At 35.9% G+C, this 16,150-nt stretch overlaps 1 protein-coding gene across 7 annotated transcripts; it reads right to left on the bottom strand.

Moving 5' to 3' along the window:
• Positions 1-504: 504 nt before the first annotated feature.
• Positions 505-6,859, bottom strand: LOC112741697 (probable hexosyltransferase MUCI70). Of its 7 annotated transcripts, none has more exons than XM_072213839.1 (9): positions 6,334-6,859; positions 5,297-5,795; positions 3,467-5,145; positions 3,122-3,304; positions 2,302-2,370; positions 2,013-2,212; positions 1,479-1,894; positions 1,192-1,376; positions 505-972 (listed from the first exon to the last, which is right to left on the bottom strand). In XM_072213839.1, the coding sequence occupies exons 3-9, from the start codon at positions 3,546-3,548 to the stop codon at positions 605-607; spliced, it is 1,503 nt and encodes a 500-aa protein (XP_072069940.1). In that variant the 5' UTR covers positions 3,549-5,145; positions 5,297-5,795; positions 6,334-6,859; the 3' UTR covers positions 505-604. The 7 variants fall into 7 exon arrangements, with proteins under 7 accessions (XP_072069940.1, XP_072069939.1, XP_072069941.1 ...); XM_072213838.1 differs by having other exon boundaries at positions 3,467-3,610; XM_072213840.1 differs by having other exon boundaries at positions 5,297-5,382; positions 6,334-6,803.
• Positions 6,860-16,150: the final 9,291 nt, after the last annotated feature.

The raw sequence follows: 16,150 nt of genomic DNA, 5'->3' as shown, positions 1-16,150 counted from the left end.
TGATATGAAGAATAATACACACAACAAAAACAATTCTCTCTCTTTTTTATGTTGAAACTATTCTAAATTCTCTTCTCTCACTCTTTATATATATTAGTAAATATATTAATTATCTCTATTATATTAATATATAATATTTATAGTAAATATTACTATTAGAATTATCTAATTATATTTCTTTATTTTATATCTATTACATCTTCCTTATTTATTTATTTACTTATTTTACAACAGTCTTGATGATTTTGCAATTTTGGCAATTTTCTAAATCCAAAATATCTTTGTTGATCGTTGTTCCTCTCCCTTTTTTCTGACTCGATTAGAGTACTCAAGTTAAAGGAATGGTAACAAATCATGTGAGTAATTTCTGTATACTGTAAATTTTCAATTGTATTTTTTTAGTCGTCTATTTTCAATCTCAATTAATCAGCTGTAGTTTATGCACAACCGAGGAGAAAATGGGAAAATAAAATTGATTTTAGCGTTCATAAAAGATGGATAATGTTAAACAAAAATATATCTTTTTCTCATTCATTAAGTAAATTAACAATAAATCTCGAGGGAAAAAATACATAAGAGATAGATAATGTTATTAAACAAAAATTCAGCCTGCTTTAGATGTTCTTGTTACATTTGGCAAAACAACATATTTAAGATTCCCTGGATAAGGGGTGAATAAACCTAATCCTCCTCTAGTTTCTCTTAAGTTGCTATTCTTGAGTTCATCCAACCGTTTAACCCATTCAATGGGAGAAGAGTGCTCTCTTGTGTGAGGGTGCAACACAAACAGTGAATTATATTCACAGTTTGGAAACATGAAGAAGTTGAATGACTCCCCTAATCTGTAAGCAACATATCCAAAACTAAGTTGATCTCTTGGTGTGAAGAGATGAACCTCATTGAACCACAAGCAGCTAAACAAGTCGGTCATCGCAGTGTGTTCTCGGAGTATGATTGCTCCCTCTGGCACATCTGAAATATTCAACTTACTGTCAGAAATAACACAATACTAGAATTGATGAGCAGAATTTTGAAACATTCGCCATGCTTTAAAAAAATAGAGGATTTACTATTGTGATTCAAGAGCTAAAACCTGAGGAGGATTGATTTGGAATATCAGAAGTGAGAGTGAGAGTACAAAAATCGTTGTTGAAATCAAACTCTAAAAAAGGGCTCAGTTTCCTCTCTTACCACTGGCAGTCCTTTTCTTTGGATTCCATTCCTTCATTCCCTCATAATAGTAGATTTTCATGTGGAGATCAATGAGGGGTCGTGCATATCGCTTTCGCCTTTTGTTTGCATCTGCCTCTTCGTATATACTGCGGTGATGCTTATGTTGAGCAATGGCAAATGAATGCTTCCCACGCCATAGATATCTGCACGGCAAACACCGTTTTCAAGGTTACACACATCACTATCTTTTAAATATTCATATCATCTTTAAGACCAGGCAAAATTATAATGACGGATATAAGTACCTCTCAAGCATTAGCAATGGATCAACTATCAGCTCCATTTTACCATCTATCCATATGCTATATTGTGCTTCAGGGAACATTCTGTGAGTTAAAATCTTGGGAACCTTCCCATTCCTTCTTGGTTCATCATAAGGTGGATGCTTAAGAAGAATAAGACGCCAAATTCCTACCCATTTTCCACCATCATTGTCTACTTTGACAGTAGCATTTTCCCTAATGAATTTCAGAGATACTTCATCCACCGCCATAAGAAAGCAAAAGAGCTTCTTGGAGCGGTCACTTATATTTGATGGCTGATGAGGTAGATCATAGCCGTCAAAAATGCCAGATGCAACAACAAATTTACATTTCTTGACATATTTGATGTCTACAGGATCCATGTTAGCACCACCGCCTTGGATAAATCCACAGTGCACCTGATCATGGAGCCCACAGGAAAACAAGATTCAGCAATGGCAGATAACACATAAACTTATGAAACTGTGAAGCAGTTGCAATCAGAATTAACTATATCAAACATCACAATAAATTTACCTTCATATTTGATTTTAGTTTGAAACTTTCCTCCCTCTGCTTCCAACTTATATGGCCTCCAAATAGAGGAGATGATTGAGAACCATTATGTGAAATTTCATCTTCCATAACATATGATAACTTTTTAACAATTTTATCAGAAGTTCTTCCATTTGGGATAATAATTTTATCAGGGTTGTTGGCAACAGGAATAGGGCACCCTAATGAATAGAAGAAGTAAATCAACCATCTGTTATTATTTGGTATAGTCTAAGATGAATGGTTGGAGGCCAAACTGCAAAAATCTTACTGTGAGGTTTTGATACAAGTCCCATAGTGTCTAACATGTAGTAAACCTTGCTTTCTTTGTTACACATAACTGCAGGTCAAGTAGAAACCACATAATTTCAGATATTATGATTTATGACACTTCATGGACTATCTTGGTGAAGAAAATTGAAGACAAATTTGGTGAAGCATAAAATTAAAATCAGAATGTCCCCATCATTTTGCAATCATACTCATAGCAAATGTGCATATAAATACACCAATAACAATGTAGACATATGCATTTGCACAGTTATGCTTCAGAAACAAAATGCATATTAATTATTATGCAGTCCTATTTCCCTTCAGCGAAACCTCTGAATCATCAAAGAGTTAAGGGCAAAGTAACTAGAATAACAGGATATAGAGGAGGAATAATTTCTTATACACCAATAAATCATTAAATTCATGTTTCAGTACCAAATCTACTAGTTCAAGCTTTAATAAAAATCCGAGTTACTTCCTGAATCTACAGTGAAGGGAAAAAGAAAAACGGCACCCCCCGGGGGGGACTATTTTTAGGTATAAACAAGAGAGAGACAGAATCTCCAAATTATATTGCTCAAAGACAAATATCTATGGATTTAGGGTTTAGGGAGTTCGCTTTCTAATACTGGGCAACGGAATACAGCCACAAAAACTAAAATCTAACATTGATGTTATCTATTCCTTTCTGCCTAATTCCCAATAGATCAAGTGAAGGATAAAAGTATGATGAAATGCTTATGTGATCATAATCAAGGACAGCTAATGATAATGGATGAACTTGAGAAGGCACACAAGTAGTAGCGGAATGTGCTAACCTGATAAAAAGGAGACAGTAGATTGACAAGACCATATATGGAACAACAATGCAACAAGAATTAATAGCATCCACAGGATCCCCGCAACAAGAACCAATCGAATAAACCCCTTCCTCCAAACAATCTTAACCGGGTAACCATCTTGGGAGGCCCACCCTGAAGAAAGGAAACCTGCTTCTGAATCTGCATTGCCAACCCCAAAAAAAGGTTACAAATTTTGTACATCAGCCAAAGCCAAACTAGTTGTTTACTTTCCCAGCATGCCATTTAGTAAAGAAAAAAGAAAAAGACAAGCTTTTTCAACAAATTAAGAACCAAACATACTTGATGGCATTCCTCCATTACCTTTATCAGATGCGGTTTGATTATTTCGGTCTCCTCTACGATTGGGGCGCAAAGACAAAGACTTCTGAAGATCGCCTTCCATATTTGATTCTTTCTTCAGCTTGTCATTACTGGAATCGCATATGAACAAAGATACACACAGATCTGGGTGTGTGTGGTTCAAGGATTAATTTTTATGCCTAGGAATATCATTACTAGGAATATGATTCCTTGGAATAATATTACCAAGTATATAGTATTCCTATCAAGGTTCAGAAAACCGGACCGGTCATCAAACCGCTCTAGTCACTGGTTTACTGGTCTAACCGGATAAACCGTTTTAGAATAGAATAATAAATAAATTATAAGGTGCTTTATACAAGTAAGCTTATTAGAAATATGCAAAACTCTAAAAACATGAGAAAGTACCAATTGAAAGCTTCCAATTACAATTGTTATTATATATGTCCTTTATGTATAAGGTTAAATTTGAATGGAAAAGCATCTTATGTGCAATACATCATAGAGGTCACATTCAATAATTTTATTGACTTGAAGCTCATTAAAAAAACAAATAAAAATTAAAACTCCTTGATTCTTTGGCAACCAAATGATTGAAAAGATAAGTGAACATAGACCAAATATGCAGGGTTGAGCACTAACATTTCAGAAATTAGCAATACTCAACATCTAAAACAGAGAGAACAATTGTACAAAAATAGATATTAACAGTTTATAATTTGTAGAAGCATTGACATTTGCTTATGCTATTGCTGTGAAACATGATCATTAATAAACTTCAATACATGGAATTCATGTAAGTTGTGTTGTTTATGCTACTGGTTATTAACAGTCTATATATTTTGCATAACTCATGACATTTGCTTATGTTTTTTGTGGGAATTAACTTAATATTCTATAGTTTCTTTCTTCTCCTTTTAGTTTCTTTTTTTCAATGGAAACAAGATCTAACAACAAAAATTCAATAATAAAAATTCCATCATTTATTTTAATCAGTTCAAAACAAGATACAACTTAGCGAAATTTAACTAAAAAATTTAATAAATAAATTCAGTTCAATACAACAGAGAAGACTTAATCATTCAGATAAAAGGTCATGCTTTAGTATCATTTTAACAAAGTGATTACATTGAACAAATAAAAGCTCACACCTCACCATAATTTTAACAAAGATTAGTAACATTTTCACCAGACAGCAGATTGATCAAAATTTTAACATAAATTAACAAAGAATTATCAAAGTTTAAGCATAATTTTTTTCAATACAGCATAAAAAAACAATCAAACAGAGTACAGCCCAGCAGTAGCAGCAGAGTTAATCATTCAACAATAGCATTAACCATGTCCTTAACCTAGAGCAGGAGTCAAACACAATGAAAATTAACAGCATGTTCTTAACCACAACACAAGACCATATCAGCAATTCTGCCTACAGCATTCAGCCATTCAACAATATTGCAAAACAGAGTAAGTTTCCACTTTCCAGCATTAACAACACAGAGGAACAAATTAACAATTACAAAATAACAAATTAAAACAGAGTAACAAATTAACAATTACAAAGCAGCAAAAGTGCAAAACACTAAAACAGCAATAAATTGAACAAAAATCGCGTAACGGGTAAACTAAGAACGTCTTCATGTTTCTGTATCAAACTATCAACTGAGGAAAAAAAACTCCTAGGGTGAAGAACATTGAAGACCGAAGAGGACCGAAGAGGCGAAGAATGAAGAACACAGACCCAAGACCCAAGATGAATTGAAGAATTAATATTATGGAACAAAAATTGAAGAGGAAGTTCAGAGAAGACGAAGACGACGAGTCACTCACCTGGGTTCGAGAGGCCAGCGAAGACGATGGAGGGCTACTGGGCTGGGAATGCTTCAGACTTCAAAGTGCTAGGGTTCACTGTGAGACTGAGATCATAGTTATCAGAACCGAACCGGTAATCAACCCGGTCATATGACCGGGTCACTGGGTTACTGGTTCAACCGGTGGGTCACTGATTCACCCGGTTAACCCGGTCATAATTAAAAAAAATATAAAATTATATAAATAAAATTAAAATAATGTCCTAAAACTTAAAATGCAAGTCTTTACAAACATTAATAATCTAATATCAAGTCTTAAACATAACTAATAATCTAAAAAAAAGATAATAAACTAGTTTTTAGTACAAAATATGTTCTCAATTTAAATCAAGAGCAAGTGAAAGATAACACAATCATTAAATTAAGTCCAAGGGTGAGCTCAAAGTCGGCATCAACTTCTTCATAGGACAAATTTAGAGCTTGATCTACATTTTCCTCATTTTGATTTGCATCCATACCTTCCATAGCATTATTATAAACTCTTTTAGTGGTAAGATCAGGAGTAAGAGTTGCTAATGATCAATGATGCTTGTTCTTGAGTCAGTTTTTAAACAACACAACAACCACCACCATTCCCCCAAAGTTCACTGACTTTGTAATTCAACAAAGTGAACAAACAGCAACTCTAAAAAAATCTAGCAACAAACAACAACAGCTCTAAAAGACACAGCAACTCTACAACACAGCAACTCTAAAACACGGCAACCAGCAACAAACAACAACACCAAAAAACTAAATGCAACATCAACAGCCACCAAATTCAAGTTCAACAATAATTATAACTAAAGTAATAACCACCAGATTCAATAACAACTCTAAAAAATCAAATACAATAGTAATAACCATCAGATTCAATAATAATACTAACTAAAATATGCTCAGCTTCAACAACTCTAAAATTCAATTACAACAGTCAACAACAACCACCAGGTTCAGTATTCAACAATTCTAGATTTCTGGTGAAAGACCAGGGTCAAAAACTTGAAGGGAGCTCACCTGGATAACTGGTTCCCAGACCGCGACCAAGAAGACGACCACCACCACCCGACTGACCCGAGGGAGCAGATGCAGAGATGCTGCTTGATTTCTGTCTTCTGTGAGCTTTCTGCCGCCAACGAAGTGAACGCAGGGCAGGATTACGGGACCGCGACGACGACGACGAGGTGAGAGACTGAAAGAGCGACGAGGTGAGGCCGTGACCGTGAGAGACCGAGAGTGACGAGGTGAGCGGAGAGGCGACGAAGTAACGAGGTGAAGGGAGAGACGTTGGAGTGACGAGGTGAGGGCGAGGGTGAGCGACTGCCGAGTGCCGACAACGAAGGAGCAGAGAGATCGGAGACGAGCGCTGGAGGGTTCCACACTTCCACTGGAATCAGACTGATTTGATTTCTCAGATTAGGGGAAATGGGGAGGGGGGAATAGCCATTGGGGTTCGTCGAAAGGGGAGGGGGGATCTAAAGCCAAATGACGCTGTTTCTATTTTTTTTTTTTAAAAAAAAAAAGGAAAAGCACGACCCGGACCGGGTTGAATTAACCGGCCGGGTCACCGGTTTTAACGTAAATTCGTCGGGTTAAATCGGATTTCACCGGGTTCCATGCATAACCGGTTCGACGAGTGGCTCGATTCGGTCAGGTGACCGAGTGACCGGATTTTCGGTCGAACCGGCCGAATCGAGCCGGGTTTGATAACGTCGGGGGAAGAAAGGGGGGTGTTTCCACGACTGGGTCGGGTCAAGTGATCGGGTTTCATTTTTTAAAACAATTAAAAACGGCGTCGTTTAGAAGAACAGGCCGGTCACTAGTCCGGTCCAACCAGCCGATTTTCGATCGGTTCATCGGTTTTTCAACGGTTCTCTCACAAGCGGTTATTGAAGGAGGACCGGACCACTTGCATCGTTGGTTCGCAGTTAAACTGGTTGAACCGGTCGGTCCGGTCCGGTTTTCAGAACCTTGATTCCTATGTTTGGTTTGTAAAAATAAAATCTATGAAATATTAATAATATGCCTAGGAATGTTTTAGTTTTTGTTTGGTTCATATCTAATATATTTGGGAATTGTAAATACTTTGTCCAAAATATCCTTATAATTTTTAGTTAGAATATTAATGATTAAATTTTGTAAATATATATAATAAAATATAAATATAATAAAATAAAATATTTTTAATTAAATTTTTTAGACTCTAATTTTTTAAATGAATATAAATATAGTAAAATATTATTTTTATTTTATTTTTAAATTCACTAAAATACTCCTAATATCAAATATCTTTAATTAAAATTATTATTGATTCTAATTTTTTTTTTAATTTACTAAAATATCCCTAATAACAAATATCTTTAGTTAAATTATTATTGACTCTAAATTTTGTTAAATTTACTAAAATACTCCTAATATCAAATATCTTTAATTAAAATTATTAATTCTAAATTTTTTAAATTTACTAAAATACCCCTAATATCAAATATCTTTAATTAAAATTATTATTGATTTTAAATTTTTTTTAAATTTACTAAAATATCTCTAATCACAAATATCTTTAGTTAAATTATTATTGACTCTAAATTTTTTTAAATTTACTAAAATACCCCTAATATCAAATATCTTTAATTAAAATTATTATTGATTTTAAATTTTTTTTAAATTTACTAAAATATCTCTAATAACAAATATCTTTAGTTAAATTATTATTTACTCTATATTTTTTAAAATTTACTAAAATACCCCTAATAACAAATATCTTTAGTTAAATTATTATTGACTCTAAATTTTTTTAAACTTACTAAAATACCCCTAATATCAAATATCTTTAGTAAATTTAAAAAATTAAATATAAAACTAATCGAAAAGCCAAGAGCAACAAGAATCCAAAAGCCACCATCAATTTTCAACAAACATTTTTTGGAATCAAGCCATCACCAGTTGCTGCACATTATAGTTCAAGAGGAACCTTACCTAGTTTTCCATGGATCTTAAAACCTGATATAATGGCACCAGGAACTAGGGTTTTAGCTGCTTATATTCCTCACAAAACAATTGGCACAAATGTCTTCCTATCAAGTCACTATAATATTCAATAAAAATTCAAAAATAGCAATATTTAAAGCAATTTCTTCAAAAATGGCAAAAGTTCCTCCAGTTGAAGTTGGAACACCATGTCGATCAGACTATTGTCCCTTAGAATGCTAAGACCAGCCTTCATTCTATCATCACCGCTCAAACCAGGAACATCTCTCAACAGTGCCATTAGCTTCATTCTGCGCTCAACTCCTTCTTTCTCATGCTTAAAACAAGAAACCATATCAACTAAAACAGCAGTGTGTTCTTGATAAGCACCTTTCATATCTCTCATTGATTCTACTACTATGTCAATCACCTCCTCATTTTTGTTCCCTCTTTTTCTTTTATTCCTTTCTATATATGAAGCACTAGGAGCAGCAGAAGCACTAGGAGCAGCAGAAGAACTAGGAGCAGAAGCACCGGGAGCAGCAGGAACACCAGGAGTTGGAGGCTCCTAAAAATTGAAAGCAACACCAGCAGGAACACCAGAAGATTATTCAATATTGATAGAAATGAAGAACAAGTAGCCTAATTGATTATACATGCTCTACACTTGTATATACAAGCATTATCTCTGCCTTGGCCAACAAGACTAACAACATTAACTAACTAAACAGAACGTAATAGAATATTAACTACCCTAATTCTAATTCTGTTTGCATAATTACATTCATATCCTTTTTTTCTTTGTTATTATACTCCACAGAAATAAAGATCAGTATTTCTATCTAAATGCTCAACATGATGGGAATAGTTAAGGCTAGTCACAGGCACAGGTTAAAGTAAATGAACTAATGAAGAATCACTCCAAAATCCAAGAAAATACACAGCAGCAGGATCAACAATAAGTGAATTTATGTACATGAATTAGAATCAATTGCTTACGTACTTGAGAATCAGCTTCATATTCCATTTCGGTCTCTTCCAAATTACTTGGGTGTTTTCATTCACTTGCCGATCACTCAAGGTTGCTTCGCACTCTGCCTCTATTGTAGCAACTGCTTGAGTTACATTTTCTGCATTGCCTCCTTGAGCCCTATCTCTACCAAATGCTATTCCCAACTCTTCAAAATGTGAAAATGGTTTATTATAGAGGCCATTAGCATTAGGATGGGACTGAAATTAAAAGAAAATAAATAAGCAATTAATATTAAAAAGCTAAGATAAATAAACTTGTATTAAGAAAGTTATTTAGAATTTATACTCTTCCATTCATTGAAAATTTGTCGCTCCACTACAATCATTTTATCTTTGTCGTTCCAACCAAATCCACTCTCAGCCGTGCCCATCATCTCAACTATTGCAAAATATTATCTTTTTAGCAATTTTACCCTTGATTCAATGTGTGGATTAGCCTAAACATAGCAAAACAATTTAGAATTATTACTACTCTGTATATGACACCACAATTCATCCAAGCATAACTAAATATAGTGAATGTATGGAGCAGTAATAATCATTCAATTTTTGAATAACCAACTTATTATGAATAAGGTAAACTATACAATTATAACACAAATATAGAATTATAAACAAAGAAAACAAGTATTATGTAAAAAAATTGTACCTTAAGATCACATCTAGGGATCTTTTCATGCATCATTTTTTCCAAATGTTTTTCCATAACCGGATTTAAACGTGCCATTGTCACACTTTCAAGAAGTAGTTGCAAGCTCTACCAAACACTCAACTAATTTTGCATCTTCGTGTGGCGTCCATTGACGCTTAGATTGCTTTGAATTAGGTCGAGTATTCTCTTCTATTTTCTATAGAAGCAGAAAATAACACAAGACAATTTTTCATCATCTTGAAGCAAGGAATCACACAAGTATGAAAAGAACAATAATTAAAGGCCAATCACAGAATCACTGCAATCCCATTTTCATCATCTTGAAGCAAGGAATCACATAAGTATGAAAAGAACAGTAATTATAAAATAAAATAAAACAAAGATGTACTAGGTGGTCTTGTTTGTAGTATATAGATTACATTTAAAGTGAAAATTATAATATTCTACAATATCTTATAACAAGCATACAATAAATATGAAATGAATGAAGGGAAAAAGGAGGAGGAGGAGGAGTTATGTTGATAATTAATGATGCAGAGTATTGGCATAGGATGAATATATAAAAGGAGGAAAAGGTGCACTCCATCAATGTGCAAAATGTAAATCAGAAAGAGGCCATTGTCAGCAATCACTCATGTGGGCCTTTTCATCTCCTAAGTTCAGGAAAATTATAATATTAACTTTTAAAAATGATTTTTTTTCTCACTTGTTTTAAAAACAGCAGGAAGGAGATAGGAGCAATGGCTGTTAACAAATTGTGATACTAAAAAGGAGCTAAAATTCTGAAATTGTTTTGTGGAAACCCAGTTATGCAAAAATGTGTACTAAAATAAAGATGCATCAGCAAAAATAAATCAAGCAGAAAAACTATCATCCAAAATTGAAGCATATACAAACAGTGAAAACTTTCCTGAGTATACAATGTCATAATTGAAGTAATTACTCATTAGTGCTTTCCTGTTCCAAATGATGTCCCCAACTCATCATGGTGAAACAGTTTCCGTTATCATTATTGGTTATTGCCATTTGATTAATTAGACACCCCTCCTAATTTCGTTGTGAGTGTTATTACTACTATATTTTCGGGAATAAAGCAAATGTGCAAACTTTCAACCGGAAGAATTCTAGTGCCAAACTTCACAAAGCTTAATCTGTTTAATCCTAGCTTTCCCTTGAAACCAACCGACTAATTGACAGCTGCCGAGACGACTTCTAAACTTTATTTTAGGAATTGGAAACCATTCTTCTTCCTCGTAGGCTACAATTCTTTCTAACCATAGACAAGTGATAAACCACTATTTTATGATTTATCTTGTGCTCAATAGAGTGGTTTTTATTAAGTCTTTGCACACTTATTCATACTAATTGCATGGTTTTACATTTTCCTTCCTAATTCTGTGCTATGATTGAAAACATGCTTCTTTGGCCTTAAATCTGCTATGTTTAATCCCCTCTTATTACCATTCGATGCCTTGATATGTGTGTTAAGTGATTTCAAGGTTTATAGGGCAGGAATGGCTTAGAGGATGGAAAGGAAGCATGCAATAGTGGAAGGAATACAAGAAATTGAAGGAATTGCTAAGCTGTCCAACCTGACCTCTTTGCACTTAACTGACCATAACTTGAGCTACAGAGGTCCAAAAGAGGCGGTTTTCATTGCGTTGGAAAGCTAACATATGGGGCTTTGAAATGATATATAATTTACCATAGTTGCCTTAAAGATAGGTGACGCGCACGCGTGCATCGCATATGCGAAATTTCAGCATTTTTGAATTCGTCCCAAGCAATTTCTGGGCTGTTTTTGGCCCAGTTTTCGGCCTAGAAAATACAGATTAGAGGTTGCAGAGTGAAGGAATGAGGGACAACTTCTCATTATTCACAATTTAGTTTTTAGATGTAGTTTCGAGAGAGAGAGAGGCTCTCTCTCCTCTCTCTAGGTTTTAGGATTCCTAGTTTTATGCTTTTGAGTTGGATATTACAGAGTTACTACCTCCGTGAAGTCTTTATCATTCTAGTTTGTTTTCTTTTTCCCTTACTCTTTCATATCCTTAATCTTTGTTCAGAGTTACAATTGGATTGTTTTTTAGAATTTATTAATGCAAGAAGTATTTTTCTATTTAAATTTTATTATTTGTTTAATTGCTTCCAATTGATTTTAATTACTATGTTCCCTTTTTACTTCTCTTATAAAACAACGAAGATGGTATTCATGTTGACAGAGTAGACTCCCAACTTGACTTGGGAGTTGATTAAAATGAGACCCTTGAGTTGGAATGCTCAAGTGATTAGTTAAATTGGAAGTTGTTGGCTAATTCTCTATTTACTAATGTTAGTCCTTCCCAAGGGAGAGGATTAGGATTTGCAAATAAGAGTTAGCTCAATCACTTGACTTTCCTTTATTTAGTAAGGGTTAACTAAGTGAAAATAACAACCTTTTGATACTACACTTGAGAAAATCCAACAAGGATAGAACTTTCAATTAATCATTCTCCCGGTCAAGGCTTTTTATTCTGAATATATAAATCTCTTTTAATTTACGTTTCTTCAATTTATAATCATTTATTTTTCCACTCTCCAACTCCCAAAATTTCTCAGAAAATCTCATAACCAATAATAAACATACTTCCCTGCAATTCCTTGAGAGACGACCCGAGGTTTAAATACTTCGATTATTACTTTTTAGGGGTTTTGTTACTTGTGACAACCAAACTTTTGTGCGAAAGGATTCTTTGTTGGTTTAGAAACTATACTTACAACGGGAATTTAATTGTGAAATTCTTTACTGACAGAAAATCCGTTCGTCAAAATAGTACCATTGCCGGGGAATTGTAAACGTGTGCCTTATTATTGGTTATTGTAAATATTTGCTTTTTGCTTATTTGCTAGTTTTTGTTAATTTTAGGACTTTGTTGCTTATTTTTATTAGTTCTTGTTTTTATTTTCTTTAGCTACTATGAACTCTCACCCCTTTGGCTATGAGTTTGGTTGCAATTATGTTGCAGGAAGAGGAGATTACAATGAGAATATGCATCAAGGATGGGAGAATCAAAGATGAGAGAAGCCACAAGGATTTGATCAACCCTCTGGGCAACAACCTCCACCAACATACTATGATCAAGAGCCATTCCAAGAAGCATACCAAGATAATGGCTATGGTGAGCACTCTTTTGATTATCAACAACCACCACCATATGCCTATGAACCCCTTCCCCCACATATTTTTGAACCACCATACTCACAAGCACCTTGCCACCAAACACCCCCATATGACCCTAATCCTTACCCCCACCATACCAAGAGCCTTATGAACCATACATAGAACCACCCCAATTCCAACACAATTGCCCCCTTCCTCTTCTACTGATGAGATGTTTCGTTCTGTTGCACAAGGACATCAAGACATGCATAATACACTTAATTCTACCTTAAACGGTCTGACCTCTGCTGTACATGCTCTCGTCGCCCAGATTGGATCACTGAATACCCCCAACAATCAACCCTCAAACTCCAGTGCACTTCCTTTTCAACCACATAATGATCTCCCCATCCCATCACCACCCTCCATGGAAGAGCACCCACATCCATCAATCCAAGAGCAACACGATCCCAATTATGTTACTGACATAGAACAAGAGAGAAGGGATCGTCCTAGGGACGCAATGGATCGATTACACGCGGCTTTATTTCCAGAGGAGCAAGAGGAGGCCCAAAATGTGGAGGTAGGAGAGACCCTTGAAGATAAAGGAGTAGTTGAAGAGAGTTGTCATGGAAAGGAAATCATCAAAGAGGAGTACGATTTTATACTAAAATAACTGGACAAAGCAGCAATTATTGAAGAGGAAGAAGTGGTTGCAGACTTAGGAGATGCTGAACCTCCATGGGAAAGTCCAGTCATAGAGCCCCCTTCCAAGATGTTTGATGTTGATGTTGAGGACGGTGAACAACCTCCAAGGCATATCCTGGTTGAAGACTTTGAGGAGGTTGATCAAGAGATGGATTCAATCATTGATGAATCCTTATCTGCAATTGAATCCTCTCTCATTGGACTTGACATGGAGATTAAAGAAGAAAAAGCACAACTTCCCATGCCCTTGGTGAGCAATGAAGAAGAGATTGAATTGGAAGGAAGCTACCAAGAGGAAGCGGTTGAACTTGAAGAAGCTTGCAAAGAGGTGGAAGTTGTCAAGGAAGAGCACAAGGGAGTGGAGCTTGAAATCACCTTGCCAAAGTTGTTGGAGACCTCTCCCCCTAAGTCACCATCATCCTTCACAACATTCAAGTGGGTAAAATTCATATCTCTTAGCTTTCTCATTCCACTTGAATACGGTTTACTTGAGACAGATGGTCAACTTCGAGCTCTTTGTGGCTTTACGAGTAAGAGGGAGATGGCTAGTGGTAGGAGTTGTCATGCAAGATTCAATATGGTGGAAAGCTCAAAGTTTAAATGCAAAGGTTGGTGTAAAGCTCAATTGAATGGGTCTAGGAAGTTGTTTGGCTGCTTTAGTGAGAATTCAGATTGCTTGCCACCCGGTTGGAACAATAATGATCAACGAGAAGACGGGTGCAAAAGCAAGGTGTGGGATCCCGGAATTCATTCTACCAATCAACACTCCTGGGGCCTTGTCACTTGCTTTAACTTGCTTGAAGGCTTTATGTGCCTAGTTTAGGATCCTGGAGGCTATTGGAATTGCAAAAATTGGTGGGGATTCCTGGATGAGTTCAAGCACAAGCCTCCATGACAAGGAGCTCACCAAATGTCCAACTTAAGGACTTTAACTAAAAGTTCTAGGTGGGAGACAACCCACCATGGTATGATCGTTCTTTTTCAATCTTAATTTTATTTTATTTCGTTTTATTCTTAGTTTTATTTTATTCTATTTTTTTAGTGTTCATTCATAATATTTGCATCCGCATCTGCATTTTGCATTCTGCACTTTGTATTAAAAAAAAGAGGGGAATCGACGCGCAAGCGTCCACGATGCGCGCGCGTCGTTTGTGTATGCGCCAATGAACAGAGAGTTACACGAGAGACGCGTGGGAGGGGTGCGTGGCGCACAAGCCACACCACGCGTATGCGTACCGCATGCGTACGTGTCCCCTGTAGAAAGTTCAACCCACGCGTCAGCGTCAGCGATGCGTACACGTGGGCATGAAAATCGGCGTAAAAGCGTGCTGACCCGAGAGTTGTGTTGCCCTTGCAATGGAACTGTGCTAGAGGCACAAAATTACCCACGCGTACTGGTGCACGAAATTGTGATCATCAACAATGGTGCCAAAGACTTGGAGCTCTCAAACGTGAATTACACTTTGTCATAATTCCGCACAACTAACCAGCAAGTGCACTGGGTCGTCCAAGTAATACCTTACGTGAGTAAGGGTCGATCCCACGGAGACTGTCGGCTTGAAGCAAGCTATGGTCATCTTGTAAATCTCAGTCAGGCGGATTCAAATAGTTATGGAGGATTTATAATTAAAAGATAAATAAAACATAAAGTAAAGATAGAGATACTTATGTAATTCATTGGTAGAAATTTTAGATAAGCATATGAAGATGCTTTGTTCCTCTTGAACCTCTGCTTTCCTATTGCCTTCTTCCAATCATTCATACTCCTTTCCATGGAAAGCTTTATGTTGGGCATCACCGTTGTCAATGGCTACTTTCCGTCCTCTCAGTGAAAATGTTCTACGCACGCTGTCACCGCACGGCTAATCATCTGTCGGTTCTCGATCATGTTGGAATAGGATCCATTGATCCTTTTGCATCTGTCACACGCCCAACAATCGCGAGTTTGAAGCTCGTCACAGTCATCCCTTCCCAGATCCTACTCAGAATACCACAGACAAGGTTTAGACGTTCCGGATCTCAGGAATGGCTGCCAATAATTCTAGCCTATACCACGAAGGTTCCAATCTTAGATTAGAAATCCAAGAGATACACATTCAAGCTTGTTTGCATGTAGAACGGAAGTGGTTGTCACTCACGCGTTCATAGGTGAGAATGGTGATGAGTGTCACATAATCATCACATTCATCTTGTTCTTGGGTGCGAATGAATATCTTGGAGAAGAAATAGACTTGAGTTGAATAAAAAAACAATAGTAATTGTATTAATTCATGAAGAACAACAGAGCTCCACACCTTAATCTATGGTGTGTAGAAACTCCACCGTTGAAAATACATAAG

The sequence above is a fragment of the Arachis hypogaea genome, chromosome 14 (genome assembly GCF_003086295.3).
Source record: "Arachis hypogaea cultivar Tifrunner chromosome 14, arahy.Tifrunner.gnm2.J5K5, whole genome shotgun sequence".
Classification (NCBI taxonomy): domain Eukaryota; kingdom Viridiplantae; phylum Streptophyta; class Magnoliopsida; order Fabales; family Fabaceae; genus Arachis; species Arachis hypogaea.
Note: the sequence above shows the minus strand (reverse complement) of the source record. Positions and strands in the feature narration are given on the sequence as shown.

Excerpts from the sequence above, each read along its gene's own strand:
- LOC112741697 (XM_072213839.1), bottom strand. The coding sequence starts at position 3,548 with ATGGAAGGCGATCTTCAGAAGTCTTTGTCTTTGCGCCCCAATCGTAGA. Across the intron at positions 2,371-3,121 it reads TACTGTCTCCTTTTTATCAG|TTATGTGTAACAAAGAAAGC; the intron begins GTTAGCACATTC and ends CTTGACCTGCAG. Across the intron at positions 973-1,191 it reads AAAGAAAAGGACTGCCAGTG|ATGTGCCAGAGGGAGCAATC; the intron begins GTAAGAGAGGAA and ends TGAATATTTCAG.